Source organism: Dermacentor albipictus, chromosome 1 (genome assembly GCF_038994185.2).
Source record: "Dermacentor albipictus isolate Rhodes 1998 colony chromosome 1, USDA_Dalb.pri_finalv2, whole genome shotgun sequence".
NCBI classification, from domain to species: Eukaryota; Metazoa; Arthropoda; class Arachnida; order Ixodida; family Ixodidae; genus Dermacentor; species Dermacentor albipictus.
This window is the reverse complement of record NC_091821.1, coordinates 358,508,890-358,534,917: the sequence shown is the minus strand read 5'-3', so window position 1 is coordinate 358,534,917 and position 26,028 is coordinate 358,508,890. Positions and strand designations below refer to the sequence as shown.

At 47.6% G+C, this 26,028-nt stretch overlaps 1 protein-coding gene across 2 annotated transcripts in view; it reads left to right on the top strand.

Moving 5' to 3' along the window:
* The window catches only part of LOC139054596 (polypeptide N-acetylgalactosaminyltransferase 1-like), a 51,973-nt gene that overhangs the window by 6,799 nt on the left and 19,146 nt on the right, over window positions 1–26,028 (top strand). For both annotated transcript variants that reach the window (XM_070531831.1, XM_070531830.1), the window contains exon 3: window positions 18,464–18,644. In XM_070531831.1, the coding sequence (XP_070387932.1) occupies window positions 18,464–18,644 (181 nt within the window). The remainder of the gene's footprint in view (window positions 1–18,463; window positions 18,645–26,028) is intronic.

Below are 26,028 nucleotides of genomic sequence, written 5' to 3'. Positions count from 1 at the left end.
ACATACTCGCAGGAGGCCATAAGCGTCCTAGCTAGCACTGCAGCAGATGTGCTTAAAGGTACTTGAAGACGTTCAGCAATCGTGAAAGCCAACACAGCCTTTCGAAAGAGCGAGAGAGCTCGCAAATGCTTTGTCATCTGCGAGAAAAAGTCTCGCGTTCGCAGCGAGCAGGCGTCGTAGCAGACGACACTTGTAGCATACCTCTCAAAGGCGCAAAACTTTCTCCCACTACAAAAATTTATTTCCATAAATACTTGATGACTATTTTTATATAATTACATGCACGGTTGTTATTGCTGTTCTAAAATGAATAAATAATTATTCTCTGGCGCTAAAACGGGAACAGATTTGCAGAATAATGCGTAGCCTAGTGTGCCCTGGTGGTAAACCGCGCTTCAATCTCAGTCATACAAAGTTTATGCAATGTGTTGTGCATTATATAAGATGCTGCAGAAATAAAATTTGATTTTGCGCGATAATATTTGAGTATAGCTTCGTTTATTGCGCCGCAAGCAAACGCCGCTGGTCTAAAGATCGAAGTCAATCCGAAGCCTGTACTTTCCATCATTCCCATGTAGGTTGAGGCAACGCTCAGGAGAGCCCCCGTAGACACTAGCGCCACATTTCCCTCTAGGGTATCTATTTAGAAACTCTATGCTCCTGACCTTTCTGTGGCAATGAAGGGAAAGCTACGCAGGCAAATCACGCACAAGTGAGAGCGCTTCCGAAAGAAGTCCCGTGTTTTCATCCGTATTAGTTTAAGCTGGGGAAGAGAAAACATAAACACCTTATTAGCAACAGTTAAATAAGATAAAACACACCACTGAATGTGAAAGTTTACTTATTTCGCGACTTTCCCTTCCGCCTCTGGGCAAACGCGAAACCGGCGCACGTGAAACTGCGTCGATTCAGCGTTTGTTCCGAGCAACCAAAGTCGTGTCAAACGCTGGCGGACTGCTTGGCGCCGTAACACATGTGCAGCAGCCACCCCCCCGTAGCTTTCCCTTCAATTCTACACAATGTTGTCCGCGAGTATAGACAAACTTGAGATGTTTTAGTAGATGCTTTACGTCATGTTAATATTTATTGTAGTGTTCAAAAAACGCCTACATTTTATAAAGTTCACTCGATAGGTTTAGAGACGGTGGGGCAAACTTTAGTGAACATTTAGCGACTCCTTTGTCTCACTTTAGGGACACGCTCGAAAAAAGTTGGCAACACTGCACCTGACTTACCGTTGGTCATTTGTTTACCCCCTTCCCTTCCACCCATTCTGATATCAAGTATCAGAGTTCATTTGAGACCCTTCTAAACTGGTTTCAATCTTGGAACAGGGCGTCTTTTTTAATAGTTGTGGTGTTCCAGATTCCTTGTGCGTCGAGTGGTTTTTCAAACCATACACTGCGCCAATCATTTTGGAAGTGCTGGTATTGTGTTGCTGCTTCGCATGTATCAGATTTTGTTGAACAGTAAGCAGTGGGTGGGTGTTGGCAAAAAAATTCGTTAAAGAAGAAAGCCTATTTCGCCTGAATAAAAAACCTATTCATTCCTAAAGCAAGAAATTCACTAGTATTTTTTTTTCAGTGGCCTGTGGCAACATTGGCGTTGAGTGTAAGCTATGCTCTGGCACCGAGACAGTGTTTGAGGTCGATCCGACGACGCTGTGACGTGGCGAGACATACTGCGCGAGGACACGCGTGCAATCTGCTATTGCGCTATACTATATACAGGGTGTTTCAGCGAACACTTTCAAAAATCTTTAAAACCTGCCTGTGGCAGATATCACAATTATAGTTCATGAGCTGGTCTACTCGAAGCGGCGGACGATACTTGCACAAAAAATTGAACGCAATATCGACAGCTTTTAAAGACAGGCAGCGTTTAAAGATTTTTGAAAGTGTTAGCTGAAACACCCCATATATAATTGTCTGGCGCCAGTGGTGGCCTCCGTTGCAGTACGGCAACGTTGTGAAACAGCCCGCGCTAAAGCTCGTTTCGGAACGTCCATGCTGCGGTATTTATTCCAAATTAGAACTGCCGAAGTGCGTGGCGTTTCGAGGTCAAGGACGCGGCAGCCGCACACTGGGGAAAGTGAAATTCAAGAGCGCGCGGGAACCGATCAAAGATGCAGCGTTCCGCTACGGCGCCCCTGGAGGATTTTTTTTTCTTTCAACGATAAGATTTCTTTGCGAACCCTCACCGGACTTTGCTGCTGCTGCCTTGTTGAATAGCTCTCATAAATTTGAATTGCGTGCCCCTCGGAGGGGGTGGGGGGTGGGGAGGTGATAAAACCTCGGTCCTCCAGCGCAGCAACCCGGTGCTCTAAGCATTAGGCCACTGCAGCACTTCTGTCGGAGCAACGCCAACTAGCTTTTTGAGAAAATAGCCGCGTGTGCGCAAGAGCACGTGTGCGCGTGCGAAGGGGCCGCTTTTGGACATCTTGTGACGTGGATGATGTGCCGGGCCGGAGACACACGAGTGGGCAGATAAGGTGAGGAAAGACAGGGCTGTGTTTGTTGACGCATTAGTAGTGAGGGCGCGAACCAGATATGAACGTCGTAGCCACAAAACTCATGGCCACAAAACCCATGGCTCCTTCAACTACTGATTCAGAACACTTACCAAGAGATTCAGAGACGTAACATACGTCAGCCATCCAGCTGTGACATGTAGATGTCGCGGTCGTCACTCGTGCGTGGACGCATCGAGCGTAACGACCAAACTCGCCATGCATCGTTTCTCTATCGCTTGTTGTCGCTTACACTTTTAACACAGCTTTGCAATCTTCCGAAAGGCTCTTGTGAGTCGTCTGACACCGCTGTAGGTAGCTTATCGTTGCCTTCTTTGACATAGGCTTTGCCGATGTTTACCGTTTGGTGTTGGCTTGACAAGTCTTCCGATAAGTCCTTCTCAGAGCGCACTGCTACCGTTGTTGGTTTCAGGGGTTGTCGACTTGTAACCTGCACGTCTACAGTGGGCTCAACAGAAACGTGCTTTTTCTTTCTTTTTCCCGGGTGGGATGTTGGTGGGTGTTCACGTGTTCACTCGCACAAGTGTTCACGTGTCGGAAGGGGTTCGATGCTCGACCGCATAAAGCTCATCACCATGAGTGGCCTCGAATGAAGTGATTTCCCAGGCCCCCGCAGTTCTTGGTCTTGCCTCAAGTTCTCAGCTGCCGGGGTACAACATCGATGCGAGCGCAACTCCTCTCAAAGCGACGGGAAAGCGAGCGATTCGTGGCAGTCACTAAAAAAGAACGCATTGACGGCCACACTCTTAGAAAAATGTTCGTAAATTGGTATTAACTCCTTCGCTCACTAACACTTTATATATGTTGCTAGATTTACACTGTCCTCCTATAGTACCGCGAGGGACCGATAATTGATGTGGATGTTCGTAAATGCAACTAACCTCAGTTCAACCTGCGATATGTTTTCCCGTGTAATGCCAATCTTAAGGATTTAACTAATATGGCTTACAATTTTTTGAATGATGCTGAGTGAGCAAACCTGTAAACCACAGCCACCAACGACAGGCTTGTTTAAATCACCGTTACCGTCGTAGAGCTAGACGAAGCCAGATCAAGTGACCAAAGCGTGCCACCGTTTTATATGTTTTGCTAGTTTGGTTCACATCGCAGCCATTATGACTCCATCTTCGAGCCCTAGGCTCTAGGAATACTTGACAGAAAGTACGTTTCAGCCATTTGGCTTTACCGCGACGAGTGTCTCTGGCTTAAGTCGGACACTACTAACCGTCATGCCGGAAGGTGATCGACATCATTACAATGGAAAAGTCAACTTAGAAATTCAACCTGAAAGGCGTGTAGCCTGTGTCCAACTTAGCAGTTGCTTAACCGCAATAACTTGCAGGTAAGGAGATTTCATTGTTTTTCAGCGTATGTGTACGAATAAGGTTTGTTTGCCCCTTCTTGAGTTTTGGCCTTCGGCATCCTTGAAATCTTTCCAGTGTCCTTGAACTTTGGGTCACTTTTTCTGCGGGATCCCTGTATGTTAGCAATTACACTTGTTTCTTTTTTAAGAGTATATACTTGTGCCGCAGGCACTTGTGGTGATGCCGTGTGGTTTGCAGAGGTGTAGTTTTGCTGCTGTGATGTTTTTTTTTTTTTGTTTCGAGATGACGCGCATTTCAGGTGAACGCTGAGCGCTTGCGTGCACCAGCTGGCATTGGTTTAATAACCGAGCATGTGTGCCGGGTAATTAACTGACTGGATATATTTCTGTCTGGCTCTCGCAAAGTGCCTTGAAGCGTTGCTCAGGCATTTAAGTGATATCTTTGAAGATAGAAAAATAATAAGCAACGGCGGTCACAGCGCACTAAGCAACAGAAAGAACAACGCGGCACGAAGGTATCTTGGGGATTGTGTTGTACGACAGCGGTGATGTATGCAAATGGCCACGCGCTTTGGCTGCAATTCTTCCCTCTTAGAGAGTTTTGTCTGAGGAGGAGATAGAGAGAAAGACAAGATAAAGGTCACTTGTATGTCGAGCGTTTGTTCGGCCAATAGCATTACAGTTCTTTGTCCATGCGAATTCGCTTTGCCGCTTTCAATCGCAGAGTCGGTTGCGGCGCGTTGACAGTGCCAACCAGCAGCTGATCGCTCATAAATGGAACAATGCAGGTACCGAATCTAACGGGTTATAGTTCTCGCACTTTGGGCGAATAGATAGTGTCGAATCATATAAGAATAACTATATTAATAATTATATATAGTTCCCGTGGTTTTACGTGCCAAAACCACGATCTGATTATGATGCACGCCGTAGTGGGGGACTGCGGATTAATTTTGGCTACCTGCGGTTCTTTAACGTGGGCCCAATGCGCGGTACACGGGCGTTTTTTTTTTTGCATTTCGCCCCCGTCAAAATGCGGTCCCCGCTGCCGAGATTTGATCCCGCGACCTCGTGCTTAGCAGCGTAATGCCAAGGCCACTAAGCAACCACGATGGGTCAGGTGTCCAAATCCACGGCGCGGTGATTGGTCTCTCTCAGAAACTGACGCAAATCTCAGAGGCTATGCTTTTGCGCATTGTATTCGACGGAAGTGTTTGCGGAGCCGGAAACTCGTAATGGCTGCCATGCTGTATGCATTGCCTATAACCAGAAAAAAATGCAGTATTTGCTGGACGTTTATGCTCAGCAAATATGATATAGACGTTTGCCATCCGGAAATGAAAAATTGCAAGCAGTCAGGCTGCATCACCTGCGCGCTTTCAGTTTGAAAGAACTTCGTCGTTCAATAGAAAAGATCGATATCCCAACAGCTGGGCGCTGTGTCAGCGGAACCCTTTACTTATGCTGCTTCGCCAGTTGCTGTCAGTTTGACAAATGCGGCGTATTCTGCGCGGTAGGGAGTGAGCGTAAATGAAACGACGGCTGATGGAGATGCCGCTACGCGCACTCCCTCACATACACATATTGTCGCTGTACGTTGATCAACCAGTAATCGAACACCGTTGTCTTTTTCATAAGTTCTTAATGAGTATGCCGTTCCGTCGGGATATATATATATATATATATATATATATATATATATATATATATATATATATATATATATATATATATATATATATTATGTAGCTTTAGGTATAATAGCTTCCCTCGTGCATGCGCATGTCACCTTCGCAAGTCTCGTCTGTAGCGACAAGTGGATGGCCGTGTATACCTTTATGATTTTGGGTTCTTCTAGCTGTTCTGTACAGTGAGATGTCTGTTCGCCAAGCCTGTATATACTACAGGCTGGGCGTGACGTCATGCAGCCGTGATTTCGGCGTGGGCATCACGTACCTCAGTTATATGTACAGATGCTGCATACAGCTTACGCACAGGGAATGCGCCGCAAGTACGTTTCGTGTGCCATGCCGCCTTAGAGAGCTCCCGCGTTAATTGTCTTCTATTGGCGTTTAAGAGCTGGTATTAAAATGGCCTATTTAAAGTAGTCTGTGTAAGTAGCCGCCTTTAAATGAGCCAGTGTGGTCGTGCAATGGCCGATCACCGGAACGACTTCGTTGTAGTAGCTGTTGGGAAGCATCGGCGCGATTAATTTATAACACAGCGATGGTTGAGCTTATTCGTCGAGCCCTTCTGTGACCCCAAAGTGGTACTTCCTATCAGCCTAAATTAAAACGCGAACAATTCCGAAACTACTACTGCCGCGTCATTCCGTATCTAGGTTCACCTTTATTTGTAACAATTCAGACCCCAAAACGCACACTTCGCACTACTCCATGCTTAGAAGGCGGCAACACTGTATAGAGCGATCGTACTTGCCACTTTGCATGTGATTACGCGTAACTAGCGTTCTGATCAGTTATTTTTTGTTGGCGTTTCAATCTGTGCTGATGGTGCCTCCGTTGCGTCGATACAGGGGATCTGCTGCATTTGCACAGTGTGCAGCTCTTTGCGTCTCTAAGTACGTCGCTATAGTCTACGATGCCGCTGCGTTTGCTGACGTCATGGCGGCGCGTTTTTTTTTTGTGCCGGCGTCGTTAATCGATCGCGCTCGCGAAGTCTGGAATGGTGTAAAGCGGTCGCTCTGTACGTCGACTCGTGCATGTCCGGCCCCGTTCGTCTGGAATGCGTTCCAGCGTCGGACAAGCTTTTCGAGCGCCACGCGGATTCCCTTTTACCGCATTGCACAACACTATATGCTGTCTCCATGGCAAAAAAAAAGAAAAAAAAAGAAAGGAGGTTGCGCTCGGCCACCAGTCCTCCTCGTGCCCGGAATGCTCAAGCGGGCGCGTTGAGTCCGTGGCCTTGACTCGAGCACATGTGTCGCACACTATATACCTGCAGCTGCGCGCCGCTGTGAAGCGCGCGTTACGCCATTGCACCCGTGGGCCTTCATTATCTCTCCTCTATTCTTTTTTTTTTGTTCTCCCCTGTTGTCTGCACCTTTCTCGTTTGGCTTTTGTGCGGGAGCAGCGGCAATGTCACCGGACGACGTCACTAACCGCGCCTGCCTTTAACTTTTTCGCATGGGAGTCCGTTTCAAGTGGGATGCCGTTATAGGCGCCGCAGAGAATTGCGTCGCGAACGCGTGCAGGCGGCCTCCTTTTGCGTCAGGTTGGGGTTGCGCAAAAGGCTCTCCGCTTTGGATGGCGACGTGCAACGTCGCGCGACACCCCCCCCCCCCTTTTTTTTTTTTTGTACGTCTGCGAAAGGATGGGAGGGGTGAAAGATTCTTAGAGTGCAGACACTGTGATTGTCTCATTCAACGTAAATGTCCGAGCTGTTGTTTCGTTGCAGACCAGGAGCTCTCCTTACCAAAGATTTGGCTTAGCCCAATGTTGCCTCTTAGCTACGCTGACCTGGCGAGAACAGGTGCGTTGAGCGTCGAGAAAACGAACAATGCCCCCCCCCCCCCCCTCCCCTGAACGCCGTCTTTGTCACTCTCTCCACCGGATGGCGGTGGGAAGGAGGGAAGCGGCAAGAAGCTACGGCGGTATTAAACTTTATGCCCTGCCTAGAACTAAAGGGCGATTCTGTCTTCTACAATAGAAAAATAAAGCGTTAGCGATTCCTTTGTGCACGGAAGTAACCGCTTATCCTATATTTAGCTCGAGCTGTTGGAACCCGCCATCTGGAGTTACTTTAACTGTGACTGGCGCACGCGGAGTAAACGTACGCCATTTGGGTGCGCGAGAAAATACGAGACAAGCGGTTACTTGCTGACAAGTGAGTTACGATGGACTCTTTCGTTAACGCGGGAAGAACGGCGGTCTTTCAGAGTGTAATAAATAAATCATTTGTCTCCGCAGGTAACGTTACAGCGTAGTATAGTGCAGCGTAACAATTTGAGGCGACGGAATTTTAAAAAGAATACAAATATTGGGAAAAACTTCATGTAACCACAAACAAAATATTGCACTTGTAAGATAGCTGATGTCAAAGGAAATGCAGAATACACGTTCCATGGATATATAATTAAAGAATACTCGAAAAACATGAAAAACTAATCTGCAGCGAAATGTACTTTGGTTCAAAAAGAAAGTGGCGCCCTTTCAGTATAGGCGCCATGCAGTGAAACAGTTCCTCGACGTATTCAAGTGTAAGTACATTTGCGTCAAGAAGCGTTAGCTCTTTGTTCGGCTTTGCGCTCTGCGTAACACTTCTTCCAGTTTTGTAAGGATGATCAAAAAGCGCGAACTGGACACAGACATAGAAACGGCCGCAAGAATCAAAAGTTGCAAGTATAGTGCCTGTGTGCGTTTTTTTTTTGTACGTCTGTGCCTAGTACGCACTTTTTTCAGTCATCCCTATGAATACCAACGTGTCCACACTGCCACTCCAGTTTCGTCTCTTTTTCACCTTCTCGAGCTGGGGCTGAAATTCTGGTGCCGGTGCTGTCAGTGTCTTCGCTGTCCTCGTTGTCACTTAGAAGCCATAGCACCTCCTGGACGAGTTGTATTCGCAATGACAACTGTTCAAAATATGGCACTCTCTTAAAATGTAACATTTCACGGGGCTGCTGGCAATGCTACTAAAAAATAACGATGGTTTTACGACAGCGATGTCAAAACAGGCAACGAAGAGCGTTTTCCACCAGCTTACGCACTTCAAGATATTGTAGGATGCAATCAGTTGGTCCAGTTTATCGACGTCGCGGGAATCGCAACATTATAGTTGTGCTGTCAGCTCGTTCTGATGGCAGCGCGCGCAGTGGTCGTCTTGTATACTACGTGTCTGATTTCCATGGTATTCCGAGACCGCACCGGCGTACCTTTGCGAAATGTGAGCGGGAGATCTCGGAGGCCACGCTGTACCTGCCCAGCGAATGCAAGGCGTTACCGTGCCACAACCGCCTGACACTACTATAGTATATTAGGCGATGTAATGGCGTCCTGTCGTGCTGCTGGTGTGCGGATCACGTGCCCATCCGTCGTGATTACATTTAGCTTGCTTTCTCTTCGGATGAGGCAAAGAGCGAAGGTGTGGCACTTTCGCGATTGCGTGCATAATTCCGTTCGCGCGCAGTCGCGTGAAAAATGACAATTTTGCCGTATAAGCCAAATCAGGTCCGATTATCGGAGTCCGTTTCTCGGGCTAAATATATTGATGAGGTTAGGGGCTTGCCAAATTGCTTCAACGTGATGTAATTGTAGTCTGTCACCGGTTATCGATTTGTGTAGGCGAAGTGACCTAAATAGTTAAGCGGATAAATTGCTGTCGCTGCAGCTGATTCAGAAGTCATATTAATAAGGGAAAAATGAGACATCCACCCAAACCTAGCTTAATCGCTCACCGCTTGGTAAGCACCGCCGAGCTAGTTTGGGGAACTCCTTGGCGAGTTAAAAAAGAAAGAAGGAAAGAATAGAAAAGTGAGAGCGTGCAGAGCAGCACGGCCAAGGTACGACGATGATTACATTGCCACTTGTCGTTTTTCTCTTCTCCTTGTCGCCGTCGTCCTCGTCGAGCTCTGATTTCTTTTTCAGTTTCGCGCGCTGGCAGGTTCTTCCATTCAGTCCGGCCGCGCCTGTGGAGCCGGGGAATAGTTAGCGTGAGAGAAATGGCAATGGAGACTCCTGTCTGTGTGGCTGGTACAATTTCCGCTTACGGTATCTTCTGCGCTTCTGCACCGCAGGCGCTAATTTACCTCCGGGTCGACCGACTCGCCTCCGCATTCACTTTATCCTTCGTTTTCTTCTTGCGCGCGCACCGCTGTTGCTTCTTCCTTGGGAGCGAACAAGTTTCGCCAAGGGCGCGGTGCGCTGCGCGATGCCGCATGATTCACGGTCTCCGTCCGAACTCGCATCTGTCCGCAGTGCAGGTTTCCTCTTGCTTTTCGTTTCTCCTTCTCTGATGCACCGTGGGGCTTAATTCCGCTGTTGCGATTACGAAGGTCGTTCGCTAAGTAGTGCCCGGACTGATTTGATAATATCCGTGTGTTTGTGGGTGAGGTATCGAATTTCCGCCCAGCGTATAGACGGGTGTTCTGGCGTAGCCCTTATTTTGCTGTGGTTGGAATATCGGATGTAGCTTAATCCGTGAGCCGTATATCGTAGAGCTGCCCGAATCGAATCACTCCTCCATTCGCGTAGCGTGCCTAGAATTGATTAAATGTGCGAAATAACGGTAGCAGACCCCCGCAAGTTCACGCACTCAGAATGACTGGCCTGACGATCAGAGCACTTGTTAAGAATTTGAGGGGCTCGTGCGAACAGGGATAAAGTGCGCTCGGCAAGGTTGGTTGCACCCGCGTGTGTACTGGCGCTTTATGCGTGCTTTAGAGCGCTTACCGTGTTCTATTAGGTACATTCTGTAGTCCACTTCTAGCGCAAGATGGATTGCGCGGGGCCAAATTATACGCAAGCGCACTTGCGAAATTCCACGTCTCCTGCATTACGTAGTAACAAGGACATCTGGAGAGGTGGCATGATGTTGGGAGGTATATAAAAGAGGTGGCTGGTCACGACCATTGTTAAGAGTGAAAATCACCTCGTATAGCCAAGTATTGATTGATTGATTAGTGCGATTTTACGGCGCAAGGGCCAGTCTTGGCCAAAGAGCGCCAAACACATGATGCAATGAGTTAACAATGGTTAATGAACTCACGGATGTAACATATGACTATAAAGGGGTCCAAGATCAATCGCCATATAAATGCGTAAAATATATACGTACTAAAATATGACAATGACAAGTGAGGTGTGCTATGGCCATAACATATATTTCGTGAAGTAATAATATGTATAGCCGTGTATATAGCACACTGCGCGGGTACAGTAGCATAAAGACACGCGGTAAGCTTTCGCCTACGAGTGTACAGTCGTGCCATGGAATTCAGGCAGGCCCCGACAGTAGAAGCAGTCGTCTTTCAGTCGTGTCCTGCCATGTGCTCTTGCAGTTGGTGCAGGTCCGCCTGCATGTATGGCTATGCTCGCATTAACGAAGCGCTTACAGGGTGACCTAGCAAGTGGTAATGACCGCTATAGTTGACCGCTAATGACCGCTTTTTCTTTCTTTCTTTTGATCACTGTTTCATAATTGCATAACGGAAGGATCGTTGCGATTAACGCTTTCCTGTTCGCATTTCTGTAAACGCAGTCATGGTACACGGATGCCCACGGAAGTGTATATAGAACGGATCCTATCCTTTCAGCAACGCACCATTGCACATCTTGTGGGTTCGATTGCCCGCCGCTGTCGCGATATTTACATTTACTTTCATTTTAGTGTCCACTGTCACAAATGCTATAGATAACAGTGAATCCTGCTTTCTTTTCTCACTATAATTCCCGCGCACGTTCCTCGTCCTCAGCGGCTCCTTTGCGGACGAAACGTCGAGCAAAGTAATACATCAGCTCCTTCTCCCTCCTCCAGCCTACACTGTTCTCCCTATTCTTCTTGCATATTTTGCTCTTTCTCTCCCCCTACTTTCATTCCCTAGCCCCTGTGCAGCGCGGTTGAGGTGTCCTCTGCTGAGAGACAGTTACTGCGCTGCACTTTACCCCAACCTTTCCTTCCCATCATCAAGAATCTCCTTCTCTCTCTTGCATATTTCAGTGGGGCAACGCGAGGGCAAATATACAAACATAAATGAACGCGTATGCTGAGTGTCATTCGTTCGAAGTCGACGCGACCTATAGCAGCGCTATAGTTTGCTCGCTGCGAGCGCACGCGAGCGTGGCTGCTTCCAGCCATAAAGTAAAGGTAACGCGTTTCCTGTGCGTTCGTGATGCGTGCGTCTGCGAAGAGCGTGATCGACGTTTACGACGCTTTGGAGAGGCTGCGTTTCGAGAATCGCTGACGCTGTTGTCGAGCTCGCCCGCCGCCTCCTTTGACGCTGCTCGCCCGAACAGAATGAAGGAAAATACACCCGAAAATCGTGACTCCTTTGCTGTCCTTTTTTTCTTTCTTTTTTTCTTTCTCACTCATCTCGTGCCCGCCGGAAGAATTCCACGCGCGGTGATTAGATGGTCCCGTACAAACGCGGGCGAAAGGCACTCGCCGTCTCGTCGCAGTTCCTCTCACGAATTTCACGGGTAAAACGAATTCTCTCGCGCGGCTGCGGCAGCAATTGTTGCGGTTCCTTCGCTACGAGGAATGTGTTGGCACGGCTCGGCAGCGGTTTGTTGTGTGGTTCGCGAATTAAGCTAGCGCGCCGCCGCACTTCTCTCGGTGGTGCGGGAAGCGTACGTGTCTGTGCGTTAATTCCTTGCCGTGTAGGCGCGTTTGCGATGCCAAGCATTTTTATCCGAGCCGAGTGCTTCGCACCTTCGTACACCGCGTAAACGTCGTACACCCCCCCCCCCCTCCCCTCTCCAGTGTCCTGTTCCAGACGTGACGTTGTTTCGCGTTTAGTTCCGTCTCTCGTGACGTATTTGTATCCTTTGCTTGTGATTCCGTTTTTTTCTTCTTGTTGTTATTTGAAGTTTGCTTTCTCGTTTAAGGCTGGCGCCTTCGCTACGTGGAAGGAGAGACGCGGGGAAAGATCCACACGTCCGCATGCATGCGTTCGTTCCTGTTGTTTCCACAAAGATCTCGTGGTATCGCGAATGCTTTTGTTGCTGCTTTCCGGAAGTTCGGTGTAGTGAAACGTGAAAAGGAAAACAAAGAAAACTTCGCATTTAGCGCACGCCCGGTGTCTGCCTTTGACAGGCGCATGTGTGGAATTCCATTGAGGCGTGCGCCTGTCGATTAACGCTTTGTTGCTGGGGGTGATGTTCTGGGAGCTGTCGAAATTCGCCATTGGCGCTGTTCTGTAACAGCGACATTTTGAGCCAATCAGAGTTGCCGCAGCAACCCTCTTCATCAGCCAGTCGCAGCTCACAAGATGGCGAATTCAACTCCATGGCGAATGTGCAGAATAGCACCCCGTGTTGTCCAATTTCACATTTTTGCGTTTTAAGCGAAACACAGAGGGCGTTGCCCCTCTGTCAAGCAATCAGAGCTGGCAAGATGGCGGAGTGATGCCGGTGTCCACCCGGCTTCATGTGCTGTGGGACGCCGGAGCACAGTTGAGTCTTGGCAGCAGTTTTCGTCAGTGACGCGTAAATGCTAGGTGCCTAAAATAGGGGCGCGAAAATATGCAGTTTAGTTGAATATGCAAACCACGGCCTTGACGTATAGGCGCAGCCTCATTATCAGTGCCGAATGTAGTATTTGGCGTTTAATTAACGTGAAATGTGAGGCTCGCGTCTATCGTTGGGAATATTCGCTTCCTACACTGTGGCTCTCATTTGAACGAGTTGGCTGGCAATGCGCCATTCGCGCGAGCTTTATGCAGCGCGATTGCTGCGGTACTTACTATTGGCAGCGGTTACTGTTTATAGGCTATACTGTGCAAGCGGTCGCGCCTCGTTTAGATGCTGAACGAGGCAAATGCCAGCAAACTTGAAAAAGGGGGAAAAAATCGAGAAGCAGACATAGGAGAAGCGACAGGAAGGTGGCTGGACTAACAATGATTTTTCCCCTTTTCAAGTTTGCCGGCATTCTCCTCGTATAACCGTGTTCCAACCAGCCCAGCAAGCAACTCCTACAGATGCTGAAGTATGGAAACTCGATTTGCCTGAGGCGGCCTTGTTGGTTTGGCGTCCTGCGGGCTGCGACGCTGTTGCGCAGGAATTTTGGCACTATTCGCGCACCTCGGATGCAGTTTGCTGCATGCACGCATTGGGGTTTTCCGCAACGTAGTACACTTCTGGGTGTATTATTTCTAACGCATTTGTTCGACTTCGCCGAATTAACCTTGGCCGCCAACATTCGACCCTGTGGCGCACGCTTCGAAACTATAGGAAGAGCTGCAGTAGGCCACAAAAAGTTTACGGCATGCTGGTGTGACGACAGATGCAAATTTCTTCTCTGTTAATGCGCGGTGCTTCTGATATGTTGGATTACTTGTGTGTAGGTCCTGGTCGCAAAAGTTACTACAGATTAAAGCTTTCAGGCCACGTGACCAGGGTTTGCACAAACTCCGTGTCCCGTAGACTGTCGTATATAGCCGATGCACTCGGTGTGTTAGTCAGGCAGGTATATATGCCGCCGTTAGTGCCGGCCTCCTGGACAGCGTTTGTCCGAAATGAAATTACATTCAAAGCTAACAAAAGCGGTTTTGCGTTTGCTCGCCTATTTCGCTGGACGGTTTCTATCTTGTGGCACTACTTGCGAGGCAAGGGAACGATTGTACCTTAATATAGTGACCACATTTAAACTTATATATATATATATATATATATATATATATATATATATATATATATATATATATATATATATATATATATATATATATATATATATATATATATATATATATATATATATATATATAACTGTAGAAACCAAATTCGATGGTTAAACCATCGCTTGAAATCTGTAAACGCTGACGCAATGTCACGAAATGTATAACCGATACCAGAGACTGTTTGAAAGTGTGTGAAAGCGTTTAATTGTAATGAAGAAACCAGACGTAGTCATGCGAGAGTGATGACGGCTGCTCGTTTCCGCCTGCGGATACATTGTTCATGAAAAGTAAAAGATAACAGAGCAACAAAGGAATAAAAAGTACGCACGAACGCAACGCGAACAAGATAACTTAAGGTATTTGGCTTGATATAGAAGGATACGTTCTCATATGGTGTGAAATGTGCGTGTTGTGAGCGCCTTATATAAGCACACTCGTTTACGCGTATTTGAATACAGACAAGGAGTTCTTATACAGGAGAAAATAATAAAGGAGAAAAAATGAAAAGAAATCGTAATTATATTAAATGAATCAAGTTCGACCTTGCAATGAGGAATACAGGCAGACGGCACATGTTAGTATCGCACAGCCGGCACAAGCTCTATTCGGCGGATACACAACGCAATAAATTATGCCGGCGCGTCCGAGAATCAAGCCACATCTGCTTCGGCGCTTTGTTCGTTTTCATCAGTGGGCTTTCCGCTGAAAGCACCTTGAATCGTTCGCTTTTTTGTTGGTTCGTGCTTAGTCTGCTCGCCGTGCTTAGTCTGCTCGCGCTTCCGTGGCTTAGTCGGCGGACAGATATTATATGCGATGGTGAGGTAGCGACTCACGTGCTCATAGTATCAGTGCTTGTAATTCCACAATAATTGCCTTGTTGTTGCTGTTTCGCAAATATTGACGTTATGGCTAGTCATTTCACTTCTCGACGTCTGGCAACCTCTCTCACGGTTGGATACGGTTCATCTGTTAACAAATCACCATCAACGACACCCGTCTGTCGAAGTGCCGCACAAAAGCATTGCTTTTGTATTGTTACCATACATATACTTCGCGTGTTGCCAAAGGGCAAGTTTCAATTTCCGATAAGAGAAAACGCAACTCTTTGCCGAAAAGCAAGGAGCTTTGCTCTGTTCATTTGATTTTGTGAAAACCCTGCAGATGATGACGTAAGCAGAACCATTTTGTACAATAACAAAAAAGAAAGAATGAACCAACTCCGCCGGGATGAAACGAATGAATTGCGAGCTTCAGCAAACCGGGAAGCTTTTCGCTAATTGAACCAGACAGGCTGCATGGCGGCCTTCTCGCTTAGGCACGCATTTCCAATAAATCTAATTTGTTAACACTGTCTACCTCCGTGCAAAATTCGCCCATCCGCCAACCACGTTTACTCACGAAACATTCGGCTTAATCAAGGTAAACGGCCACGTTTCCATTGTAACGACTGGCTTTGATTTACATACGTCGCGTTTCCTTTTTACATATCCGATATTTTCGCAGCTCTCGAGACTGTCTTCGGTGCTGCATATTTGCGCATTTCCTCCCTCTTCCACTCATTTGCATATAGCAGAGTCTTGCAAGATTCAGTCAGCGCTAATGTCGAATTCGGATGATCTTCTCATTTTTTATTATTTTTTAAACAAAGATATGCTTTTCAGTCGCCAATTATGATGGACTGTCGATATATACGTCAGATTTACACAGCTTTATTCCCAGCTACTCGACACTCCATTACAAGAAATACAATGTGGCATGATGCTGCTTCCTGCATTTTATGGAGCGCCAATCATCCTAATTAGAGTAATTGAATATATTTTTTATTGTGCAGTCAGTAATGCTGCGGTTTTGCATAAGAATACTTGAATCACCGGTTCAGAGCACATGCACAACTTAATAATTGACCTCAAGGGTTACGGAAAAACACACACGCGCAAACACGCAAACACGCACACACGCACGCACACACGCACACACAAAATCTCAATTACGCGTATGTGGGCCGAAACGTTTTCGCGCAAATTCATTTCGCTTGATGAGCGTGGCACTGACTGGCGTCGCTTGCCTACTCTTTCACCGGCGGCTAACGAGGATCGAGTACCTTCGGCGCATGTTTTTAAGCCGTGGCTAGGACGTTCAAAATAAGGCCGTATCTCGCTTTCGAGAAGCGGGAAGAAGTCGATGTACTACGTTGCTGTTGTTAGACGAATGTCATGCGAAGCGAAGCGCCCCGTCTCTTGTTATTCAAGTTGGGCTCAGAGCGCCGGAGGTCGGCCGTGAACGTAAAACCGTTTGGACATGACAAAAAAAAAAGAAAGAAAGAAAGGAGAAAAGAACAGAAAAGAGTAAGAAAAGCAAAGCCAGTGAGCGGCACGCTGCGGAGAACTTCCGGTGCTATACTCGGAAGCCCATTGTACACTGTACCGATTGTGCGACGCGACAGGTGGCCAGGTGATGAGCAGACGGATCGTATGTGTCCGGCACGCTCGTCCGTGACGCTTCGACAACACGAGGTCCAGCTGCCGTGGCGAGCCGTTCCTGATGGGTTCGTTTGTGAATGGGGAGTATTGAGCCGCGACGTTGCTCAGAAAGAATGGACAAACGAAAACTGATGTATAGTGCTATAGCGTTTGCCTTTGGCTTTCTTTCTTTCTTTTCTTTCTTTTTTTTTGCCACTTCGCGGTCACCTGCATGGTGTCTCCGGCGCTCTTAATTGCTAGCCCTTTTTTTACCCCTTATCTTCCCGCTTCAACTTTTCGTTATTGATACCGGAAGAGGAAATAGTAAGAAGTGAAACGGACAATCCGTTCACTTGCCACCGCCGCCTCACCGGCGATGACGAGACGAGGCGAACACGTTGTTGTCTGACGACGCTTCATGGCCGTTGTGGACTCCGGGAGAGTTGTTGCCGCTCTCTTAAATTAGCACTTCGAATGCAAGGCAGCAGTTCGCACGTCATGACTCTCGGAGCGCTGCTCTGCACTCTAAAAACGAAGGGAGTTCCGGCACTGTCTTCGAGGGAGAATCTGCTTGTCCCATATTTCACTCATTTTTCGAGAGTAGATCGACCCTCTTTGAGAGAGAGAGAGAGAGAGAGTAGAATAACTCCTCCTAATAGATTTTTATTACTCCACCGCAAGGGAGTGTTAGTATTTTTCTGCACATTGCTAATACTCTTCCCACAAGGGTAATGTACTCCCCCAGACCGAGTGCTTCTACTTCTTCAAACCGAGTACGCCGAGTAAGTAAGTAAGCCGAATGTATCTACTCCCCCAAGCCGAGTGTTTCTACTTCCCCAAACAGATGCTTGTACTCCTTCAGAACAGAGTGCTAGTACTCTTCCCAATAGTGTGAAGGCACGATACAGTGCACACTTGTCAAATTTCGCCATGTTGTTCAATTCCGCCATGACTGTGTTTAGTCAGTCGCAGAGACCGTATACCCTCCATGTTGACAATAAACGGAAAATTCTACGATATGGTGGAATTTTACGGTTGTGGAATCGCACCCTCGGATAGATATGATTCGAGATGTTAACGTTTGCGTTGACGTGAAGAGTTTTCGTTTAAAGTTGTTTGGTACATATAAATTGCTCGCAGAATGAAGCGCGTCAATTCAGTGCTAACTTATGCGCAGACTTTCGTTTCATCGTCTGCAGTTCGTGTACCAACGTCGCAGTTTTGGCTTGTGCACTTACATCATCTCCGTATCGCGGTTAGGGACAAGATTCGTTAGCGGCATTTCATAGTACATTCTCGAGTAATTTCATATGTATGGAGCGGTATACTTAAGGTTTCCCTGTCGCGTTTCATTCTGTGAGCGGCGTACTGTTGAAATTGTCTAGTTCTGATTTGTCACATTCTAGAATATTTTATATTGTTTGACGTGAGCTCAGCGTTGTATTGAAATTGTGTAATGCATGAGTTTTCCAAACATGTTTTTGTTATTGTGTTCATTTGATTTTGGCAATGTTCACCAAAATTGTGCTTAATTTGACGTTCTCTTTTACCTATACATGACGTTTTCTCCCACGTTGTTATTCCATTTTGTGACCTTCGTGTGCTCGTTAATTGAGTAATAAATTGCGTGTATATATGTTAACTGATGGCTGAACGCCGAACCTATCGAGCATAATCCCTTGTCAAGTCTAGGATCACTCTTGCACGTGATCACGTTTCTGTCGCAGGATAACACAAATCGGTCAACTCCGAGCGTCTCTCCGTAGAGGTGACTCGCCGTTTTCTCTCCTTCGCAGACGAGATGGCCAACGGCCGCCTGGAGCGGTTCATCCGGCGCCACTTCCGTCCTGGCTTCGTGAAGCTCATCACGCTGCCCAAGCGCCAGGGCCTGATCCGCGCCCGGCTGACGGGTGCCCGGACTGCGTCGGGCGACGTGCTCGTCTTCCTCGACTCGCACTGCGAGGCCACCGACCACTGGTGAGCATCTTGCCGGGAGGCTGCCTTCGTGTGCGCAGCTACGGGCTAGTAATCTGCCCGCTTCTTAGCGCGTCCATTGTGTGCATATATAGTCCGATGTGCGATACGAACCACGTGTGGTTACGTTGGAGTATTGACGCGCGAGGCGTCGACTGCCATGCTAGTGCGACCGGAACAACGTGCCGTTCTGCCAAGAACTGCCTAATTTCGGGCTCGATTCCCGACCGCGGAGAGAATGCACGAGCATTCCGTGTGACGAAATCTTGCCCTACAAGCCGTATACCTTAAACGCTGTATGTACCATCCAATAATTCCACTTGTTTCCCATATTACTGTTACGGACACCTTGTGGAAATTATATTGAATAGTTGCGAATTACAGTGACATCCTGTAATAATTGTGCGGAATTCTTGGTCTGCGTGAGACGTTCCATTGGGAACACGTGGTCAAAATTAGACCGAAGCTTTTCGCTATATGAGGCATTCCTTGACTCATGCCATGAGTCACCCGCATGCGCTGTAATAACCTCGCCTGCTTGTCGGCGGTGTTGGTAGCACGAATGAACCATCGCCTGCATGCGTGTTTCACGCTGTAAACATAGCGAAAGTGGCTGTCAATGTTGACACGGTTTGTTTTTACAGTGGAGCTGTTAAGGGATACTTTCCCCAGTATCGTGTCCGTGTGTAGAAAAAAATGCCGAAGATAGTATAATGCCGGGCCGACGTGCGGCGGAGGTGAGGGAGGCGTTAAGCACTCCCCATGCGTGGGCCGATCCCGAAGATAGTGCAATGCCGGGTCGACCCGCAGCGGAGATGCAGTTCGCCACATACACAGCTTCGCTGGTCATCCTTCTTCACAGAGTGGAATGGCATTAATTCTTTGTCTGATTTGTTTGTGTTTTGGTTGTCTCCTTTCTTTCTTTTTTTTCTTTTTTAATTTACTGCAGCGCAAGCGAGTAAATAAAAGGTGGATCCAAATTGAAATATGCAGTTTTGCTTTGTTCTGGCAATCGGGAACTGTCTTGCGAAATTCAGTGCCTGCGGCGGCTAACGTGCGCGTTTGAATTTTTTTATTGTTCATGCCGTATGCTCTTTCAGCTCTGACTATCACTCGGCGTGCTGGCTGTGGCGTCGCGCTGCTAAGCACGACGTCGCGGGTTCGATACCCGGCCGCGGCTGCTGGATTACGATGGGGGCGGAATGGAAGAACGCTCGTGTACCGCGCTTTGAGTTCACGACGAAGAACCTCGGCCGGTCACAATGAATTAATTCACAGCTCTCCATACGGCTTTTCCTATGCAGTTTCGTGACGTTAAGCCCCGCATGTAAGCCTGCGACAGGAAAACCTTTTAGATGTTGCTCTTACCGTATAGGAGCGACCGGCTCGGTGGCAAGCTTTGCTCAGACCAGTGCTGCCGCAGAATTTGATGCCGCAGCGTAACATAGAGAGTTTATAATTCTGTGGGAGCTGTTCCTTCCTAATGCTGCGGTATCGGCCAGGAGAGAAATCAACCGCCTTGAGCTACGTACGGTCTTGGCGCTCGGCGGCAGCCTGTGAAGCGATTCGCACGGGCCCCGTGGTAGCTCGAGCGTTACATTGCAGTGTAGAGCCTGACGTGCCGGGAGGTAATCTGCGTATACATCTTATTAAATTCCCACTGCGCTCACCGTTCCGGTGGCCGCACTGTTAGGAGCTGCAAGCAAAACGCTAAAGCCGCCAAGGTGTGTGCATGCGTATTTTTTGTTCGCCACGCAATCCGAGGACTATGCATAGCCATACAGAACAAGACGAAAAAGGAAACAAATTTTCACGCAGCCTTGGTTTCGCCGCGCATAAAACTGACTCCTTCGTATTGCTTTTTTAGAGATCGAAGAAAGTGAAGCATGAAATTGCAGTCGCGAACACTATACCGTGGGAAACAGGGAGGGTATAATGAAGGAAAAGGATGCGCTGTGCGTTACGTCCTGCTTTGTGCGTTGGGGATGGAGGGGGAGATGTACTTATTATTTAAGAGAACGGCGAATTGGGCTATAGTTGGTATAGATTCATAACTTCTATAACGTAAACAACGACGACGAAGGAGATACACGGAACGACAGGACCAGCTCTCTCGTTTCGTGTCTCCCTTTCATCTTTGCCGTTTGCGCTGTAGTAATTAGGAATCTTTTATTGTAGCGAAGCTTTCTTTGCCTACCATGCCATGGTTTGGCCCGGGTCGGTCTGCGACCTGTCTGTCGGTCGCTGGTCGTGTTCTCGCCGAGTATATTCAACCTTACTTAAAAAAAAAAAGTTTTTGTACGCCGTCCTTTTCCCCAATGCACGTGTCCACCGTATACCCGCGTCCAGTTCTGTCTTGTCCGCTTCGCTATACATTCTGGCGGGGACGTACATACGTCCTTTTCTTGGACTGCATTGTAGGCCGCGCTTCACCGCTGTAGGCGCTAGCGCGCGAGGCTATGTCGGCGTGACCTCTTGCTTCATCTCTCGGTGGACGATAGTAGAAAACAACGATGTGTGATACCTATCTTAGGTCGCACAGCGCAGGTCGCCTGGGGTATGAGAGACGTCGGGACGGGAATGTGAACCCTGGTATACATAAAAACGGAGCCGATGGACGCGCGCGGAACACCAATACGGCGCAGCCCCATTTCGTCGGCGGAAATCCAGCGTCAATTCTTGAGGCACTCTCGCGATAACGGCCATTCTTTCTCCGTTTGTTTTGAAAATACGTCGATGTTTAGGCCCAACATCATTCCTTTTGGATGCTATTGACCGGGGCTTGGCCTCGCTCCCGGAGGTGTGTGCGGCGCAGGGGGAGCGCCGTCTCCTGAAATGTGCACTCGTCATTTCTGCGAACCAGATCCCCGAGCGAATGACCGTTTTACTTTCGGATTACGAACGCCGCCACCAGAATGAGCTTTAGACTGCTAACATTATACTAACATATTCTTGCGCAAGGAGTCTAAGTGAGCGACGACTGCGGAACGGCGAGTTACGACACGTTGACATGCAAACATATGGTTTTGCAGTAACAGCGCAAGATATGTCGGCGCCTCCTCGGCTTGCATACATGATGTCGCACTGGGCCGTTGCGATGACTCTGCTGTTACGGCTTACTGTTGATGAGTGCAAAGTCGCATGTTAACGGTGCTCTTAATAGACGAAATTAGTAGAGAGGCCAACGCTGCTGTGTTCCTCGTTACCCCGGAACGTCTCCGGGATGTGGAAATCGACTCGGACATTCACGCCGTCGACATTGAGCCCCGAGAGTGTTGACGCCGCGATCGAGAGATACTGTAGTCAACAGTCTAAGAAAAATTTGCACCCTTTGGGGCATATATTGTCTCCCATGCAATAATCGCCGTCTGTCTTGCGCGATTTCATGCGTTCCCGGTACTTGAAAGTAACGAACAGCAGGCGCGTATTAGCGTGGCATAGAGGTTCGACATATTGGAAAGTAGCGAGCGCAGAGTGTACGCAATATTGATGACGATTATTGTTGGGGGTCAAAATAAGCCCCTAAGGGTGTAAACGTTTTTTTGTGAAGGACGATTGAACACGTGATAAAATCGCTGCCGCCCGTCTGATACCACCGCTCTCTAAAAAGCTTAAGCCCGTTGGGGTTTAATTATCTTGTCACTAAGCAGTAATCGTCATGTGTATCTTACGTGTGTTTCCTTTTCCACACTGCGCTCGCTATCCTTTCCTGTCAAGATCGGCGTGTCACGCTGATATGCCGTCCGTTATTTGGGAGTATGGAAAGTGCGGTTAAATAAAGGTAAGGCACGAATATTGCTTCTGGGGAAAATGGCCCAAAGGGCGCAAACGCTATTTTTTTAGCTATGGGGTTTGCTGCCACCTTGAGCTCCTTGAAGGCGTAAGAGAGCCGGTCGTGATCTTTCTTGGAGTCATTCGGAGAGGCGGAGTCGTGGCCGCAGTGGTTCTTGCTGACGCACGGCCATTTATGCGGCAAGCAGCAATTCGAGGGCATCATGTGACAAGCCGAGAGTCGAGACGTGGTTGCCAAAGGCTCTTTGCAGAGCCACGATCAGAGCCGGGAGAGGGCGCAGGGGCTCTAAGCTGCTCGTAAAGCTCGTGAGATCACGACCGCTCCAACCACGCAGCTGGAGCCACTCGATGGTGGTGCGGTGCAAACGGTGGGGAAAGGGGGCTCGGAAGCGCAGATTAGGAATTGAGAAAGGAGTACGAGCGGTTTAAGTGCCGCTCGTTGAGCGCAATTTGGGAAGCGAGATTCCCCCGAGCCGGGCGAGCCAGCGATATGTCGGCGAATGCCGTGAGCGTCGGTCCGGAAAACCGCGACGTGACGAGAAGTGCGTATGGCTTGGAAGGAGGGCAGCAGCGCGGGGACAGGAAAGCTGTGGAGCCGCCGCTGCGGGCCACATTTCTCGCTTTCCTTGCTCCGTCTTCTGCTTCTTCGCCGGTTTCTCGATTTGCCGGTCGTTGCTCATTACGGCCATTTTGTTTTTGTTCATACAAAATCAGAAAGCGCGAACGGGCTCGCCGATGGTTTTCAAGAGCACGCCGCTCTAGCGGATGGCCCTTTTCTTGTTATCTTTTGGTCCTGACAGCCGTTCTCCTCCACTGCCGTCCAGTATTACGAGCACGACCGGAATTCGAAGAGCAGCTCGTGCGCGTTTCTTGTTCCTCATCTCCTCGTTGCTCTAAAAGCATCTTTCCGGGCCAGTCCGGTAGGCCTCAACTCGTCGGCGTACCCCATGCGCGAGCCGGGCCGGTTTATGCGTACGCGTATAACTTGTCGAATGCTTTATGAATGTGTAACTCGAAAATTATTAAAGGCAGCAAGGCTGAAAACCTTGGTTAGTTGGTTTGTGTTTATGCGACGTTCTACCAGCAGAAAAAGCAAACAAAAGAAATGGAAGTGAAGAGAAGATGACAGGACACATATGGGAGGCTTTGAAGTGGTGGTTTGTTTTGCATGTTAAGGCCGAACTGGTTGATCGCACTTTTGGACTTGTGAATACTTTAATGTCACCATAAACAGAGGTTTGGTGCGCCAGAGAGGGAATAATCAAATGTAGTGATGTTGACAGCATGTTAACATTCCCACATACCAACTTTAACAATAACAAGAAGAAAAAAAAATATATACGAACGAGAAAATGAGCTAAAAAGTGGCAGTGCACCCCCCCCCCCTTCCTCCTTGTACGCGAAAGCTCACACATGACGCCCCCTCCCTCCCCATTCTTTCGCCCCTCTTCGCAACTCGGTTGCCGGAGAGCGCGTTTCCTCGCCTTCCCTCATCCAAGTCCAAACTACCACGAAAACGGCTGAAAAAGCCAAAGAACGCTATTTGCTATAATAATAACAACAACAACACTAATAATAATAATAATAATAACAACAACAACAACAAATACATTAATGAACAAAGTGTGTGGTTTATCTGGTAGACCTTCTAGGCTTCTCCTACGCAAAAAGTAATAAGGCATTTGTTTGTTCTGTTTGAAATATGCTCAGACATTGTGAAATCTGTAGTGTCACGATGACGACCTAAGCACTGTGGTCTTAGTGCAAAATTCAAAATTCTAGTTGGTAGGCTTTCACCTTGTAACCACATGATGACTTGAAAAATGGACGAGAAAGGAGCACAACACAAGCACGACTGAAAATTGGCTGTCTTTGGTAATTCCTCTGCCTCTAACCTCATTTACTGCCACAGCAATAGGTTCTCACGGTGGCTATCACCCCATTCTCAAGAGCAACTTTGCAATGTGCACAATGTCGCCTTTGTCTGCTACAGTATTGCCTGTGGAGGCCTCTGCACAAATATCGCTACTATTCATTCTGTAAAATGTATGCTGGAAGGGCTTGGGAAATTTCTTGACATTCAGAAAGACGTGGCATACGCTTAGAAAGGTCATCATTCACAGCATTTGGTTTGTTTCAGTTCTAGCCATGCAAATGTTTGTTGCCATGCTTGGGCTTTATTGGAAGTAAGCTTGCAGTGTCTTCTGCTGCATTATTATTCTTAAGATTTGCATTTTCTAATGGGCTCACCACTGGCCTTGTGGTAGTTTGTCTTGGCCATGCACGTGTGAACATTGTGCACTCGTAAATAAATATACCAAGAAGAAATAATAAGAAAAAATGTGTTGGGCACATTCACAATAGTTTAATGAGAGAGGTTCATCACTGTGCCTCTCACAGTGGTAAAGCTTGCCTCTTGGCAAAAGTGACATTGCCTGTGTGTAATAGGGAGCCAGGTGGTCATTGTGAATGACTTTGTAATGGGGACTATTTTATGGATTGATGTGGATCATTAGAATCTTGAGTTTCCATTTATGGTCCTTTCCACTGGGCTTGCAGCTTTGATGTGCATTTTTGAGGACGTTGTGGGTTGGAACGAAATGCTTTGTTCCCTGATGAACATTATTGTCCTTTTATTCTCTCCGGTGCTGGGAGCTACAACATTACTGCTGGAGATTGTCTTGGTTTGGACAGCCAATGCAATATTATTGCTTACTATATATTTATAGACAGACACACCTGGCTGTGCCTGAACAGATATATGAACTCAGGTATAGGAAATCGACATATGCTCTGCCTGGTTGTGTTCTCGGGAACCACATAAGTGGTGCCATTTCTTACTAGCATACATCAATGTAAAGAGTGACTGAGTATCAAAGGTGGGCAGTATGCCTTTACTGTTTGTGCAAAGCAGCTGTATTCAGCTGTGTTTTTCCATCTTGAGTGGCCAGAAAGTTTGAATTAGCTAAAATACCTACCTGTTTGTTTATTTATAAGTAAGAGGATTCAAAACGCATAGGGAACATAGTGGGTCAACCAGAATATTTACATTAATTTGAATTACTCATGTGTTGGACTATCGTGAAGTAAATGTAAATCATAAAAAGTAAGATCCCCGGACTTGTCCGACGGTTTCATTAGGAAATCAACAAAGATAACTTGATAAAGGTGAGACAGACGACATAGAGTGCATATGTGTCATTTTTCAACTGTGCCTTCTGCATTTGCATCTTTTAATGTGATTAGCATTCTTTGAATAGTTCAGGCACTCTTCAGTCTGCTGGTACTTAGCCACCTTTACAGCGCCCTTCAATTGTTGTGAGTGCACTCCACAGGTGCATGTTTGACTGATAAAAGCGAGGACGCCCGTTCTTCTACCTGACAATAAGTAAATGTTTCACAGCTGAAGTAGATGCCTGTGCAAGCACACTGTAGTTCATTTGAAGTTGGATGTCGTGAACACAGTTCTCCAGTGTCATTCGGACAAAAGTGGCTGTGGTTCAGAGGCCGTGTTTAGTGAAGCTTTCTTTATGGCGTCCGAAGGTGTACGATCCGTTCTCTGGGGTAGCACTGTGGTGCATGCTTGTATTAATGC